Below are 16,534 nucleotides of genomic sequence, written 5' to 3'. Positions count from 1 at the left end.
AACTTTCCTGCTCTCCAGGACGCTGGGGTGGGCAAGGGCTTGGGGTGGCACTAAGGGCAGCTGATCCAAACTGACCAAAGGTCTACTCCTTTGCTTTTAGTAAATTACCTTTATCTTGACCCATGAGTTCTTTCACCTTCTCTTTCTCCCACCACCCTGTCCTTCTGAGCAGTGACAGCAGCCAGCCAAGGCCAGGCCACCACAAGCACCACAGTGAAACAGGACCATAAATTTACATGAATTTAGAGCATAGCACCAACAAGCTTGTGTTGCTTAGAACAGATCACAAAGACCCTTCAGTCTACTCAGGTCCTCTTTATTTCTTGTTTGATTGTCATTTAATAGTTCATACTGGAAGTTGTTGGGCACTGAAGGATAACAGAATATAAACAAAACAGTTCAAGTGTTTTCTAAAAAGACTACAGACTGTTTAGCTGAATTGAGTCTCTTTTAAAAAGTCTTAGTTTACATCTATAGAAGCCATATAAGCAAGAAATATGATAGCTCTTAGCACTAATTTCCATAAAACAAGCATACTGGATCAACTTGCCTTTCTGGTTTTTGGCTTCTGACTACAGAATTACATTACCTGATTGATATCAGAACAAAAACAACTTTCCATTTATCATTTTATTGTGTTTGTAATGCGAGGTGGGTTAACTGCTACTCAGGTACTATTAAAGCTATAATTTAATAAATTACATTGTAAGGATGATCAGATTTCAGAAGAGCCCTAGTACAGGTGGTGTGATGAGCAGGTACACATCCCAGCACTAAGCAGCAGGTTGTTTGGCAGACATTCCTCAGCTAAAAAGACTGCAATCATCTCTACTTTGAAGCAAGTGTGTTTTGGAGGAAAAGTTCAAAAGGTGTTTAGCTGACAGAGAGCAATAATCCTAAAATTGTGTGTTTTCTTCAGACACCTGCAGGAAACACCTTTGTGACAGACCAAGTCAATCGACCTTTCCTTTCCAGAAACCTCTTGCACATTGAAATAACTATCACAAGAAAAAATGTCAGAGATGTAAAAACAACAAGGCTGATTTTGCTGAATGTTGCTGATAGGAATACAAACTCAGTTTTCGTGTTTATAAAGGAATATCTTTGTCAATAGTATTGACAAATTAACTGGCATAACAAGTTATTTATATATAATCTTTGGATAAGTAGAACACATGCACAAACTCTCTCTAAAGAATACTGACCCTAATCACAGAAAATCATATAAAACCCAAATCATACAGATCAGAGAAAAACTATCTCACAGAATATTCCTGACAGTTTATTTCACAGGAATAAAGAATGGAATTCTAATGATGTTTTCTTTTGCAGGCAGACAGAGAGAGAAACATCAGCTGAACTGTAGGCCAGTTCATCAGTGGCAACAACCCATACATTCCCTATGGTTTACAGTTTTTTAATTATTAAAAGCAGATAAACCAGAACTGTAGCCAATCCTTTGCAGCTTTTCACATGACTTAGAAGGGCTACATAAAAAAGCCATTCTCCTTTAGCTTACAGACATTAACCAAACCTATATACTTATTTGCAAAAGAGTATCAACTGTTGTAATGAGATCTGGTTTTCTGAACAGAGAAAATAACAGGAAGAAAAGAAGTTCAATCAAAGCTCCTATTCAGTGCAAGGATTAAAAAATAAAGGAAAAGAATACACTGGTTATTGCTTTGCCTCCACCAGCCCCACTGTGAAATTTTCATATCCTTTTAAAGATGTATCCGGAACTCTGTCAAAGAAAAACCCAGAAATACACACAAGAAAAAAGTACTCACACTGTTTGGGTGTTGAATGGCAACTTCGTGCTGCAGCCTAACCCGCTGTGGCATCATCACATCATCCTGGAATAAATAGCACACTGTTACTGAACATAAAAAGGGTCACAGTACAGTACTGACACGCATTAGAATATGTTGCTAAATTAACATCATTTTACTGGCTTGCAGTCAGAAATGCAAATGGAACAGATATTAAGAGACTTCACACTTTTTGTGGATTAAACTCGAAGCTGTTCGAGCTGGAAGTGATCAAAACTACTACGTGACAACGGTGCTGTGATCTCAACACACATCCACAGGCACCCACACACTTAATGGTTATTTCTCAAGACACTCAGCAACTCTTTCACAACTCCCAGAGCAGCACTGGCAGTGTAAGGACAAGGAACTAACCTCAGCTAAAGCCATGAGATCTGAGACATAGCAACATGAGGAAATGTTTTCTGCAGTCTGGCTGTACCTTGTTCCACTGAAAATGAAAAGCCTTTGGTCTCTAGATCTAAAAATATGTCATATTTCATGAGCACAAAATCTAGTACTTGTGAAATGATAAAATTCTAAGAAAAAGGGAAAAAGGGAAGTACCCACACTCATAAAATGCATTAGCATTGACACTGGCTTTAAAACACACCACCTAGACTTAAATTTCATGTTAATACTTCTTTCATGTGTAGCACAAAAATCTGTTTTATTTACATACAAAAAGATAGGTTGTTTTGTGAAGAGTCAGTAACTTTGCTATCCTGCCTTGAACTGTGAGGAGAGATTCCTTTCAAAATGGTATTTTTTTCTGTTCAAAATTAAATCCTTCCTAGACTGTGATTTTACATTCTATAGAAACTGCAGCACAATTTTTCTTCCCTAAATTTAGTACCCTGAGGTTTCTACCTATATTCTTTTCCATGTTGGTGCCATATTTCCTCCCTCTTAAAGAATCAGTCTTTTTTAGATGCTGGTTAAAGCTGACACAGCCTATTTCTTCTCAGAGTATTTCCAAATAAACTTATCAGGCAAACACAATTCAAAGGAGCCCTGAATTCCTGTTCTACAGACATTCTTTTAACAGTTCCTCGCACTGAAATAATTCTCAGATTCCTATTAAAGCACAAACCCTTAATATTGAATTTCCAACAACTTTCACATTAAAACTTCCCATCAAGTCAACAGCATCAAAAAATATATTGGTGCTTAAATATCTACAGCTTGAAGAGTTGAATGACCTTGCTATAAAGGTGCCACTATAGTTTTATCAAAACAATGCATGATAAAAAAAGTTTCAGAAGTAGATCCAACTGCTTAATACAATTCAAGGTTAAAGATAAAGAAAAATAATAATAAAACTGACCCTTAATCACACAAGTTTATAAAAGACGGGAGGACTATGTTGTCAAAAGCATTCTTCTGTATTTTGCATTTAGGATATATTTAGTACTAAGCATGACAGCTGTTAGTGATTTTCAAAGCCAACAGAGTGAAAATACTCCTTCTGATTTCTCATGACTGACTTCAAAACTACAATGATATTATTTACCATCTAATTTGCTTTATCAATAAGGCACCAGAATTCCAGTATCAAGCAAGTGTTCCAATAAAACCTTTACCCTATTTCCCACAAGAAGAACCATAATCCTATTTCTTCATGCCAAATACAGAGCTGATTTTTGTAAATTAAAACCTGGTTTTCAAACAAGCAATAGCAGATATATTTTAACTGAACTTTGTTCACTCTTTTACAAGTTGCTAAGGATCCTTAGATATCTTCCTGTTAAATAAATAAAAAAAAGAAAAAGAAATCCCCTAAAAAGCCAGGAATTTCAATGCTTAGAACAATGTCACCCTCATCTTTTACAGATACAACATATGCTCTTGTGCTAAAAGATCTCACTGTTCATGATCCCACACAACAGAGAGAACTCTTACATTCATGAAGATGAAAAATAATATACTTGATTTAAAAAGGTTAAATCAGCATGGAAAGTATTCAAACCAAATTAAAATAACCTATGCACCAAAGAGGTCGATGTCATGTTTTCATAACCACACAATTCGACAGGAATGGCCTCGTTCCCCTAAGAAAACACTGTGTCATTTTGATGCTATTGGCAAAACTCACACATCTACAGATCTGGGGCTTAGGCTATCAGAGAGCATCAGTATTCTGTAAACTCCAGCTAAAGAGGGGGCACTGTAACCACAAAAACTTCTAAATGCCTCTTTTTATTAATACAGCTTTGTTCTCTAATGCTGGAAAACTCTATGAACTCTTACCCTGGATGACCTTTATTTCTTTTAATAATTCTGTCTCATTTTTTTATTAACAGCTTTACACAGACACTGCGCTTGCTCTGTTGCATTGCTCTGTGAGACCTTCTGAGTTCGTGGAAGGAGAAAGAAAGAAGGGGGGAAAAAACCAAATATAACAGTCTAGGACATAATCCCAAATACAATAATAAAGCAGTTGGGTGATGAGGAAGAACAGCACAAAATATAAATCACAGCCCAGACAAAGCTGAGACCCAACCATCATTCAGCTTTCTTGGATTCAGGTTGCTACAAGAAAGGTAACTGCAAAATCCCAACTTCAACAGATTCTTCACTATTGATGACTGGAAAGGTAACCATGAAGTAGAAACCAGAATGTATTTATAGTGAAATAATCTTAAGGAACCTGGATGGATTTAAGACCAGTATTTAAAAACCAAAATGATTATATGACAAATTAAGGGCACCTTAAAAAAATGTTCAGCTTCAGAGGCCACTGATGGGAGTGAAAGGCCCAACCATGCACTGTACTGGCAAGCTGTTATGGAATTTTAGCAACACAGTTATTAAACAAGGTGGTAAAACATTTTACCCAACTGTACATTATGCAATCACAAATTTTCTATCAAAGCTGTTGCACTTATGATATTGAACTCAGCAAATGTGTTGCCAGACTTCAAGTTCTACAGGCAGAGTTTGGTCTTTTTTTTTTTTTTTTTTTTTTTGCTTAAAACCGAGAACAAAACCTCAGCAATCAGACAAACACTTCCCAAATTATATGTAACTCAATTCAGACATAAAAAGAAAAAAGGGCCTGTACCAAAAAGGGAAGTATATTTAGTTGGTTTCTGTCTCCTAGGTGAGAGTAGGCAAAATAACAATAATAGCAGTGCCTTACACTGAAAAATAATTTTAATAAAACAGAAGTTTTCAATGAAATCCAATTTTCTCTGTTCACATGGAAGTCTCTAAAGGTTGTCCCCTAGCAGATATACAGCAGACAGGATGAAGGGACATTTCCCCCAAGGATTTTTAAAGAGTGGGCAAGATAAAAGAAATTTAAAATAAATTCCATATAAATGCATGCTTTCCCTAATCATATATTTGGAATACAACAGCTGGGCTGTGTGGACCACACTGGGCTCCACAGTTGTAACTTCATCATTTTCCCTTAAAAGTCGGTGTTTCTGCACTTCAGAAAGTAAAATAAAATCTACAACTCAATGCACAATACACATCTACTTTTTGCAACCAAGGACAAGTTCACAGAAAACAAATCATTAATTATAGCTCAGTATTGAGGTGCTTTCTCAAGCTCACATTACAGACTCAACATCTCCAACTTTTCCAAAGTCCTTCATATTTGGCTGCTCAAAACAGAAAAAATGGATTGAGAGCTGACACACTCCACCCCCGTAACAACAGCACCTTCCCTCCATTACAGCTTTTACATGCAAAATACACCCAGTAGCAACACCAGCAGGAACGTTTCACTCACTGAGCAACAATATGGCATCTCCAACATCTTTCAATTCATCAAATGCTCCATTCACTTATCCCACACCTGCTCAGACTAAAGGGAAAAAAAAAAAAAAATCTTTCTTTGCTATTGTTCAGTCCAACTCCTTGAACCAGGGAAGTGAAATGCCTGGGACCTCCAAAAACCGGCCTATCAACAGCTCTTCTGAAGGAAATACTCTGATCCCAGGCACTTCTCCAGTGGCTGGTTTTTGAAGCAGCCCCACACTATCAAGCTCATTAGAGCCAGGCACTCAAATGGCACCCACAAATCACCTGAGACTAATGATCTGTCAGTACTTGCAAGATCATAGGAAAAGCCACTACATTTCTGTTTCTACTCCCAAATTAAAATGAGAAAAAAGGGCACAACAAAGAAAACACTTCAAATTTAAGAAGCTGACTTCATTGAGCACCTTTCTTTTGTTGAGCATAGCAACAAACATGGAAAGATCTATGTGGTGTTCTTGTGAGCCTCACAATCTTTTCATGGAATCTTTTAATTAAACATCACTATTAGTTGGTCAGGGAACTTTTGCTGTAGAAGCAGCTCCCACCTTGGTGCATTTATTCAAGAAATGCAGACATATGCCTTTCCACATCTTGCTTTTCAGTGGTCACTGGAGATCACCTTTGATTTTTCTCACAATTAGATCACTGAAAAAAATGTTGTGTTGGCAGTCAAGCAAAGCAGGTAACTCACAAGGTATTCAGTAGCAAAGCCAGTAAACTCAGATAAGAGGAAAAGCTTCACCAGCAATTCCAAAAGCCCTCCTTAATTACTAAACTGATGAAGACACATGTTGGGAGAGGTTATGGCAACCAGATTCTGAAGGTTTGCTTCTTCATTTATGAAACAGAAAAATAACATTTCATACCAGACAGAGGCATTTAATCTGGTCTTAATGCAAGCACATCTTTACAAAACAATGATAGGAATGATGCCTTCAAGCACTCATATTTTAAATTTTTGGGGCTCATTAGTGATTAGGAAACATGGACAACTCTTCTGGTAATGGAGTTCACCACTACATCCACACGCCTGCTATTGGAGTAACAGCTTATTTCAGGTTTTGAATCAGAGGATGAAGTTCCCAAGGAAGAGTATGTTAAACAACAAAAAAAAGGAAATCCATGAAGTCTGATCACATCTTCATTTCCTAAGAAATACAGATGTCAATTTGAAAGAAAGGAGGAATATTTCAGAAGTTTATTACTGCCTGTAATGTATAATGGCAGCTAAGAGGAAATCCATGCTTCCAAACCCAGGAAGTTACAGAGGCTGGAAAAACAAGTTGTTTATAACTCAACGTGTCTGACACACCTACCACATCTGGCTAGTGAAGGTCCAAGCACCTTCCTCCAAGGCCTTTAGCAATACCCTCAGCGAGGTGGGTTCCAACTTGAACCTCAAGGAACACATGCAATTTCACAGCAATTAAGAATCACCATTCCCAACTAAAATCATACAGACCAAAAGGCACAGGTCAGCAGCTGCCGATTCCATCACGGGAATGACAAATCTGGTGTGGTTCACCCTCATTTTTGGTGAATAAAACTTATCTGTGTCCCCACGGCATTTTTGACTATTAGCAAGCAGTGACACAGTAGCAACATGGTTTAGAGTCACGTCTCTGAGCTGCCTGAGAATCTCTGAAATCATGATACACTGCCAAGGGAGCCTTTCAAAGGATTAAAGCAAGCATGTCAAGGACTCGAGTGAATATGACTGGGTTTGAAACATTGCAGGTCAAAAAAGGACCCATTTTTATGTTCCTTCTTTAACAGTCAGGAGCTCTCCAACAACACACTGAATAAACCTGAAATAATTGGAAACTACACAGATGATTAGGATGAAATGAAAGCATGATCCTTTTTAAAGAAATACAGTTTCAGACAAGTAGAGGCATGTTTGTGTGCATGTCAATGAAAACAGCAGTTCAAAGCAGAATTTTTAGTGAAAGAGTTCTGCTGTGCTACAACTGGGTAAATGCTTCTAACAAAGATGGCACCACCCCAGAGAACTGACAAACTACAGCTACACTACAATGAAACTGGTAAATAAAGTCATAACTGGAGACAATTTGAAGAAGAAAAGCTAACAGTGAAATGTATTTGCAAAATTAGCTCTCATTTTCCCATACTATAAATGTTATATGTGAAAAACGTGTTAAGTATCTTCAATTTTTCAACTTGTTTTCCCACGGGGGAAAAAATGCCTCACTAGCTTGGAGGTGAAATCTGTAACAACAATCAGAGTAAAAAAAACTCCACAATAGCTGCTAGTCAAACAGCTGCCACTTCATACTCGAAAAGGCTGATCAAATTCTGACAGTTCTGAGATCTGTAACCTTTTTTTTTCTACATTTCTTCCCAGTTTGTTGTCCTCACAAATCTGTGTTGAGAGACATAACACGAGCAGCTTGACTCCAGCTGGAATGGCAAGCAAAAACAGTCTTGCTGGAAACAGTACTTCCAAAGATGCTCCCAAATATGCTCATCCATTCATTTCACTCAGAGAAGACAAAGGAATGCACTAAAAGCCACGGGTGTATTTCTCCACCAGTTAGTAATGTGCACAAACTACAGCCTCAGCCCCACTCCTCCCCACATCCACCTGTAGCAAACCCGAAATTGTGGCTGCACTTCTGAAGGTCAATTCCTTGGCATTAGCGCAGCACATTCCAAAAGGCTGATATCAACATTCCTTCCTAGAGAGCTGGATACTGGATTGGTGACTGAAATGAAGAAGGTAGGTGGTGTGTGGAAGCAGAGCTGCTAAACAGCTGGCAACATCTGTGTTCCAGCTATTATCACACAACATTTACTAACTACAGACAAAACACTGAGCAACTTTTGGGCTTGGGGCCGTTTCCACATCCATTTTATTTTCTCTGATCTGTTTACAGCAAAACATGGTAGTCACAAGGACAGACAGTAGAAAATACATTTAAGTAATGCCAGTCATTTAATATTTCTTTTGTAGCAAGATTAGGCTTCTGGTAGTCCAGAATGCCTCTGTTTTGAAGAAGGAATAGAAATGCATAGAACAGAATATCTTGGTAACTTCTCCTCAGCTTATCCACACTGGAAATCATAAAATCCTCAACTCATATCAAGTAATTCTTGCTAATATTAAATATAAACTTATGCTAATGATAACACTGCAGAAATACAGTATCATTACCAGTTATATTACTTAATAATTTTAATTTGCTTCCCTGATGTTTTGTTTTCCTGCAATGGTTAGTCAGCCAAGAGAAACAACACAGCAGCATGAAGATGTATAATATATAGTAAATAACAAATTGAGAATTCTGAAGAATCCCTGCAAAAATATGAATTAAGTTCATTTAGAGAACTTGATTTTCTAATTTACTGCTAATGATTTACAAACAACTAGATCTGTCTGGAGTGAAAAGAGAGACTAACCCACAATTTACTTCAGTATATCATGCTATACATATTTGAGACAGAAGGTATGAAGCTCCACGGGACAAGGGTAGATTAATTTCTCACTCATGTACACACGGACCCAGCAAACTTCATCCAACAGAGTCCCTAGAATGCAATGTGGGATCTGTCCAAGCCTGGAATACCCAAACTCTGCAAATCATAAGTAAGTTGTTTTTTTGTTTTTTTTTTTAAGATATGTAAACAGCATCACTGACTAACAAAATACCACAAAAATCACAAAATTTTAACATATGAACAAAAAAAATATTCTTCCATCTAGCCACAAAGCAAGTGGAGTGTGCAAACTGAAAGATTTCCCTAATTAAAACCCGAGAAAGGCTGTAGAGTTGACATCCCTGCTCTCACAACACTTTTTAACAAGCACAGACAATCATAATACTAAGTTGAATTTTATCTGAAAACCTACCCTGTCAGCAGCCAGTTCATCCTGTACTACCCTAACCCACAGTTCAGTTCCAATTCAGAGGGGGGGGAAAAAAAAAATCAATCTTCAGGTGAAATTACATGAGATCAGTGAGCCTTGAAGGTCCTGCTCTTCTTGCCTGCTCCCAGCACATGGCCCCACTCCTCAGCTCAGCTGGGCACCTTTGTGAAACCACTCCCTGCATATTCAGCTGCACAAAGAGAGATCCTTATCTTTGGGTTAGTGAGCTGAATGGCTTCACAGAAGATATCCAACAAAGGACAGGAAAAATAAAAATTCAAGATGGAAGGTGAGACCTCTCCTATTTTGCATCAAAAAGCCAGTAGATTAGCTCTTAGTTTCTCATCAGTACAGTTTTCTGAAGAATGTGGGAAAGAAAAATCCTGAAAACACCTGAATACCAACCTTGCCCAGCCTTGTTCACTACAGCTTGTGAAATCTGATATAATCAAAGAATGATGTAAGCCTTTCTACAGGTTGGAATACAACTTTACAGCCATAAATAGTAACCAGCACATTTAACAGCCAAACACCTTTAAGCAGCTTGTCTTTCAGCAAACCAACAACTCCATTAAAAAGGAAAGAATTACACTGACAAAACCAAGTTAGACAAAAAGCATGAACTTACTGAATCCAGAAAGCAGAGATAGGTTCCTGAGCTCTGAATCACTGCTTGATTTTTAGCAAATCCGACTGTTGAGAAAGCAAAGATAAAAATATGGGGAAGTTTTTGCTGTTGTATCTTTTAAAATCTTAATAAAGTGAGAAACAGATGAAAGAAAATACAAAAATCAGTATCACATAATGTATGCAATTTTTCCATATTTAAAGCAAGGTAATTTGTGAATATTTAAATAGGATGCTTATGTCAGTCATCTTCTCTGAGTACCAGAATTCTACAATTCTACAACTAGAATAAGACTACTTTCGCTAGCTCTCCAAAAAGACACAATATGTAATATAGATCTTGAACAGGGCAGGATTTATATCCAGAACCTCAGCTTGTAGAATCACAGAATGGTTTGGGCTGGAAGGGACCTTTAAAGGTCATCTAGTCCAACTCCTTGCAAAGAGCAGATGCTGAAAACCCTTGGCTGTACATACATTCATCTTTTAAGTCCTAACAAATACCAACAAATCATAAAAGAGGCAGAGAAGGAACCAGAAACTGCTGTTCTTCCCATCAGGGGACCAAGTTATCAGAAGGACTCAAGGAAAGTTCTGTTCCTTGGTGCTTGTTAAGTATTAAGTTTGCAAATACAAAGCCTTCATGTGCCATTTATGTAATGGCATGTGTAATGCAGAGGGGAGCAAAAGCAGGCTTATTTATGAGATACATACACGGAGCACAAAAGGGGGCTTATTTATACCTTAACATTTTGTATCATCAGTGGGAGACCACACTGAAATGTCACTTCAGACAAATGACAACACTGGCATCTAGGGTCTCTTAGTTTCTGACCCCCTGACACTTGCTGAATCTTTTTACCAACCATTTATTTCAGGAGGCTGAACCAAAGAAGAAAATTTTTTTGTCACTTAATTTCTGAAGAAGATGACTGTTCTGGAGGATCAAACAAATGGCAGAACCAGAAAAATAGGAGCAGGAATCCACAGTTCAGGGTAAGGATAGGACTGCAGCAACCAGCAACAGGATGAACTCAGTTCACCACTGAAATACATCCACAAAGTAGGAGGGCTTACCTGGGGTCATTTCTGCAGGTAGACAAGGTGTACCTAGGAACATTCTCATCTCTGAGTTCTTGCCCTGGGCAGCATTATAAAAAAAGACCACGCTATACCCAGTGTTAGTCTGAAAAATGCTGTGTGAACTCCACTTGGTCACCTATGTAACACTTAAGCTTTCTTTGAAGTATTTATGGAACCAAGTCAGGGAATCCAGCAAGATCACCCTGACTTGCAAAACAAATGATGTGAAGACATGCAATACTGTAAGGTTTTTACTCTTTAGGGGGAAAACTGGAAATGTAAAGCCAAAAAATCTCACCATGAAGTGGAGCAGAATAATTTTAAATAACATTATCCATAAAGTTTCTGATTTTGCATTTGAAAAAAAGCAGAGTACTGTAACTCTCTTCTCTTTTTATGTGATACAAGTTTGCTCAGGAAACAAATTTAACTGGGCTCAAAGGTTCCCTTAGTTGTAATGCACGTGCTCCTTGGCTGTTTTGCTGAGCTGTCCAAGTACAGAAAAAGACTTATGGCTGCATTTCTTACTGCCTCCAAGGAACATTATGTCAACTACCACCAGAACACTGCTAATAAAGGCTCTTCCTTATAATTGTGTTATTTTTTCTTATGTACTTTAATCCTCACCTTAACTTCTTCGTCATGGGTTTTTAGGATTTATTATTTTACAGGGTATTTACATACCACCTTTTACTGATCTATGAATATCTAATCTCATATATACAGTAACTCTCAGTCTCCTTCCTACTGGCAGTAAAAAAGCAGCTGGCAAAGACAGGAGCTGCCACAGCAGCAGAGCTGGATCCTGGCATGAGCAGTTTTAGTGGGAAACAACTGATGGAAGTCAACAGGTCTGGACATGCCAAAGCAGCAAACCCCCAATTCTGTGGAGGGCCCTAGTAAAGCAAGAGATAAAAGAACAGCACAAAAAGGAGGACAGAATTAAATTTGCCCAACATCAAATACATCAGTACTATGAGAAGCCATACCAGCTGTAAAGCAGCCTGGAATTACATTTCAGTGCTGTCATTAACATACCCAAATATTTCAACAACCTTCAGGAGACAATGATGAGTTACACAGAATCACAAATGTAAGAAAAGAATGAAGGAGACGTAAAGGCAACTACAAGATGGCAATTATATTACTCCACGAACTCCATGAAATAGTTCAGATCTCATTTTCAAATAAACCACTTTAAATAAAATCAAGAAATATCTAGTATTTGTTATGAGAAAGAGTTGGAAAAGATTTCTTGCTGTGTTTAAGACAGAAACCATCCTGAAGTTTTCCATATACCAGATATCTTTTAGAGGAAAGACAAAGAAGAAAATACACATATTTTTTAAAATATTAAGAAGATAAATATAACTCCCCATAGAAGAAACTAGGTATTAAAAATTCTTTCACCACAACTAATTCTGTGTTTGGCATGAGTAAAAAAATTTCTTTAATATTACTCTGCTGAACAAAATTAAATGTTTGTGCCAGGTCCCTGAGTTTTGTAAGGCCTGCTTACTTGGTGAAAAGAGCCTGTTACCATAGTTACAGCCGTAAAAACTTAAGCCTCAGTGAGATATTAACATTCCTCACTCTTGGAAAGAAAAAGGTTTCCTTTTTTTAGGCAAGTGACCCTTTCTTTTTTCCTAGGTTCCCCCCCTTTCTTTTACATGTTAGAAAAGAATTAGAAATAAATCCTAATCTTGTGTAAATAGTTGAAGATGTGAAGCCTGACTAGTACATTGTTTCTGTACCAAAGCATCTTCTTTTAAAGGCAAGACTCCTTCCAGTTGTACCTAGTCCTTAACATAATAAAAGTAAATCACCAAAAGCAAACAAATACTATGGATTTCAAGTAACCTGCTTCTAAAATTTAACAGCCATGAAGTACAGATATCCTCGTTGTAATGGTGACCTGAGAGTGTCTTCCACATGAATAAGCCTGGGTTTGTTTTTTAGCAGAACTCTGCATTTCACACTATTATTTAAATAGTACTCAGCTGCCCCTCTCACCCCCAATTTATTAAAGATCTGTTCAGTTTCCAGCTACCCCAACACCAGCAAATGCATGCTAAACCAAAAAATAATCTGACCTATCCCTAATGGCACAGTGCAGTTCACAACTGGAATTCAGTTTTAGGTTCAGTTTCCCAAAGTGCAAAGGTGAACAGGTGTCAGAATTCTAATATAAAAAACCACCCTGCTTGTGTGTTCTGGCAAACCAAAAACTAGTTTATATACAATTGATACAACACTCTAGTAGGAACAAGACTTTAGACACAGCAAATGTTTATAAAAATGGAAAATATGTTACACAACACGATGTTATTAACAAAAAACCATTACTAACTATCTTAAGTATCAGAATTAACAACCTGTGGGATTATTGTTTGAGTTAAGAAATTGTAACCTACTTAGTTCCTTGATCATCAGCTCCTAAAAGAAGTCAGTTTTGAAAAGAGACTGATCACCCAATAGTGGAGGGGGGAGAAAAAAGAAGACAAAGTTACAGGATTACAAGTAATTCTTGACATTGCTCAGCTCCAGCTGTATCAGTTGCCCAAAAGAGAAAAATTCCCTCTAAAAACCTGGTCTGCCTTTTGTCATGAGCAGCCCAATAGCTCCAATATTAGAAGCTGCACTGTCCAAACACCACCAGTTCATGCTAGAGGTATTAAAATACTAAAAATATTTATAGTAAGGGTTATGCTGTGTTACTTCAGTATTGCTATGTCTGACAACTATTTAAAAACAGATGTAAAGCCTACAGTCAGGAGAAATGACAGTAAATAAAGCCAGGGGCCTATACCAGGTTGCAGATGAATTCAGTGCACAAACTCTCAATTTATTTGTGTGTTTCAACAGGGGATGAAAATTAAATTTTCTGAAACAGAACTGGGCTTTTGCATAAGAAGATCATTTTGAGGAGACTGTGATAAGCCCGAGTTTCTTTACACTTCAAACAGGACATTTAGTGAAAGAACAGAAACTGTCCAAATTTTGTGTTACAGTGTTTCCAAAGTGTGACTTTTAAGTGAGGTAACTTCAAAGTCACAAATTTGGAACCAGGGTTTTAACAATTCCTATGTGTCTACGCATTACAACAAAGTCCAGAATGACAGAAATTGGTTACACAGCTCCCCTAGGAAATGTGAGCCCACTGCTCCTCCTTTGTCCTGCTGTTCTTCCTCAGAACACAGACGTGGTCTCCCAACTTTACTGTCACTCAACAACAGCTTCTTCAAAATGCAACTGACTTTTATTCTATTTTTATATTTATTTCTTCTATATTTATTTACATTTATTATTTATTTATTCTATATTTATATTTTTTCATTATTCCATTTTACATTTTAAGACGCTTCTGTGCTCAAACCCCCTAAACATAAACCAACCAAAGCAAGCAAAAGAAAAAAGAGATGTGTTTGTAATCTCCTGCAGTGGGTGCGATTCATATTAGCATGCAAATGAATAGGGGATCACATCATTCACCTGTCTGGCAGCTCACTGAACATATTAGTTTAGCCCTTTGAGTGAATACTTAGGACTTTAGTGAGAGATTTTAGCTCACATCAAAACTTCTGGAGCCTCTCTTTTGATGTGACCATTGAAGCAATATCAAAAACATATTTGTTTTCTATTTCAGGGTCTATTTTACTAGACTGAATGATATGCATTTACTTTAAAAATCTTTATGCAAGGAATTTTTATTTCTTTTTTTCTTAAAACCAGTCTCCTGAAGATAAATCAGATATCAGAAAGCCACAGTAAAACTGTAAGCATTAACAACATTGTGTATACTACAATTCAACAAAATTCTTTTGCTTTTGCAGAGTAGAGCACACAAGCACTAAGCCAAGTTCTTTCCTTGAACATATAAACAAATTCTGCAGAGCCCAAACCAACAGGGCCAAATTCAAACTGCAATGAGTTTTCAGAGCTCTAGAAAACAATGTTTTTTTTTTTTTTTTCCATTGCAGGGAGAATGGCTACAAAGACACTTTTCAACCTAAAAATCAGAAGGTGCCTGCAATAACAACCAAACTCTCACAAAATCACTATTAAGCTACATACCACCCCGAGGCTGAGAGGAATCATTGTTTCCAATGATTACTGAAACACCAACTTCTTCCAACTTGGTCTTCCATTTTTCAATTATTTCAGCTGAACCATCCTAGAAAAAATCATGACACAGATGCAGCTATTTTCATTTGTATGGTGAAATGAACCAAAAATTCTAGTCAAAGACGTATTTACATGGACAGTATTTTAAGGAAGGTCTGAAACGCACCTTACTGGCATCATTAAAAATTGACAGCTCCATGGTTCCTTTAAAATCTTGTTCCCAAACTGACTTTAAGCATTCATCCAACCAGCATTCACTGTTGTGAACAGGCACAATGATAGACTACAAAAAAAAGCAAAAAAAGATCCACATGCATGTCAGGAAGCATATTTTTGTTTACTTACAGCATATTTATTAAAAAGGAGAAGTACCACATCCTTCTGAAACTAACTTTCACCAAAAAATGCATCTTAAAATATAAAAGTAGACAAAGAACCTTTATTTTCATTATAAATATATTATTTGCTTTCTTCTCTATCAAGCTTCTTTTTAAATTATTTTAAGTTTTGCAAGATGGTTTTTGGCACAAGTCCAAGGAAACAAGAGAGACCACTGAACCAAACCCACTAATGAAACATCTGTACCATCACCATAACCTGTTTCTAGTGTTCCTGCATTTCTTAAGGCACTCCTCACTTCTGCCTTCCATTAAAACATCTTTCTCATCAATTCCCCTTCAAGCCTAATTGGAGATGCTCATACACACAGCTGGACCCTTGGGCTCTAGCCAAGTTTTTAAAAATTATTCCACCTACAGCTGCTCTAAAGCACATTAGAAGTTGACCTGTGATGCAGTTCCATACTCTGCCATTCCAACTGCAGCCTTTCCTCCTACAGCCTCTCGGTTCAGATGTACACAAAGCAGGAAAACATACCTGAAATACTTTAAAATTGGTTAGAAACCAGAGAGGGGGGCTTTATCTGTTCAGTTACCACTGTTCTAATTATCCCTAAAAAGCCAACACCCCCCAAAATTCTTTCAGTGTCTCAGAACACATTTCCTTCACAGAATGCAATGGCCTGAGAAAACAGCCCAGTGATGCACTGGCTGTGTTTGCAAAGGGAGAGCCCAAGTCTGTACCTGTTAAAATTACTTATAGATGGGGAACTTAAGGGCCTAAGTAACTCATAAAAAGTCTCATGGGACATTTCAAGAAGCCCCTAGAAACACAACTTAAACTCCTTATTATGTGGGGTAACCACAAACGCATGGTTGGAAGAAAC

General features: G+C 37.4%; 1 protein-coding gene across 8 annotated transcripts in view; it reads right to left on the bottom strand.

The window, feature by feature from the left end:
- The window catches only part of B3GNTL1 (UDP-GlcNAc:betaGal beta-1,3-N-acetylglucosaminyltransferase-like 1), a 104,938-nt gene extending 88,758 nt beyond the window's left edge, over nt 1–16,180 (bottom strand). For 6 of the 8 annotated variants that reach the window (XM_017743199.1, XM_008640546.2, XM_017743201.1 and 3 more), the window contains exons 1-5: nt 16,095–16,180; nt 15,476–15,592; nt 15,259–15,358; nt 10,103–10,167; nt 1,791–1,856 (exon numbers count right to left, since the gene is read on the bottom strand). In XM_017743199.1, the coding sequence (XP_017598688.1) occupies nt 1,791–1,856; nt 10,103–10,167; nt 15,259–15,358; nt 15,476–15,592; nt 16,095–16,121 (375 nt within the window). In that variant the 5' untranslated portion in view covers nt 16,122–16,180. Of the gene's footprint in view, nt 1–1,790; nt 1,857–10,102; nt 10,168–13,598; nt 13,648–15,258; nt 15,359–15,475; nt 15,593–16,094 lie in introns of those variants that run through there. The other 2 variants (XM_017743205.1, XM_017743206.1) reach the window with 2 other exon arrangements.
- Between the last annotated feature and the right edge of the window lie 354 nt (nt 16,181–16,534).

Source organism: Corvus brachyrhynchos, unplaced genomic scaffold (assembly GCF_000691975.1).
Source record: "Corvus brachyrhynchos isolate BGI_N302 unplaced genomic scaffold, ASM69197v1 scaffold148, whole genome shotgun sequence".
Taxonomy (NCBI): domain Eukaryota; kingdom Metazoa; phylum Chordata; class Aves; order Passeriformes; family Corvidae; genus Corvus; species Corvus brachyrhynchos.
The sequence above is the reverse complement of the archived record's forward strand: the minus strand, read 5'-3'. Positions and strand labels throughout refer to the sequence as shown.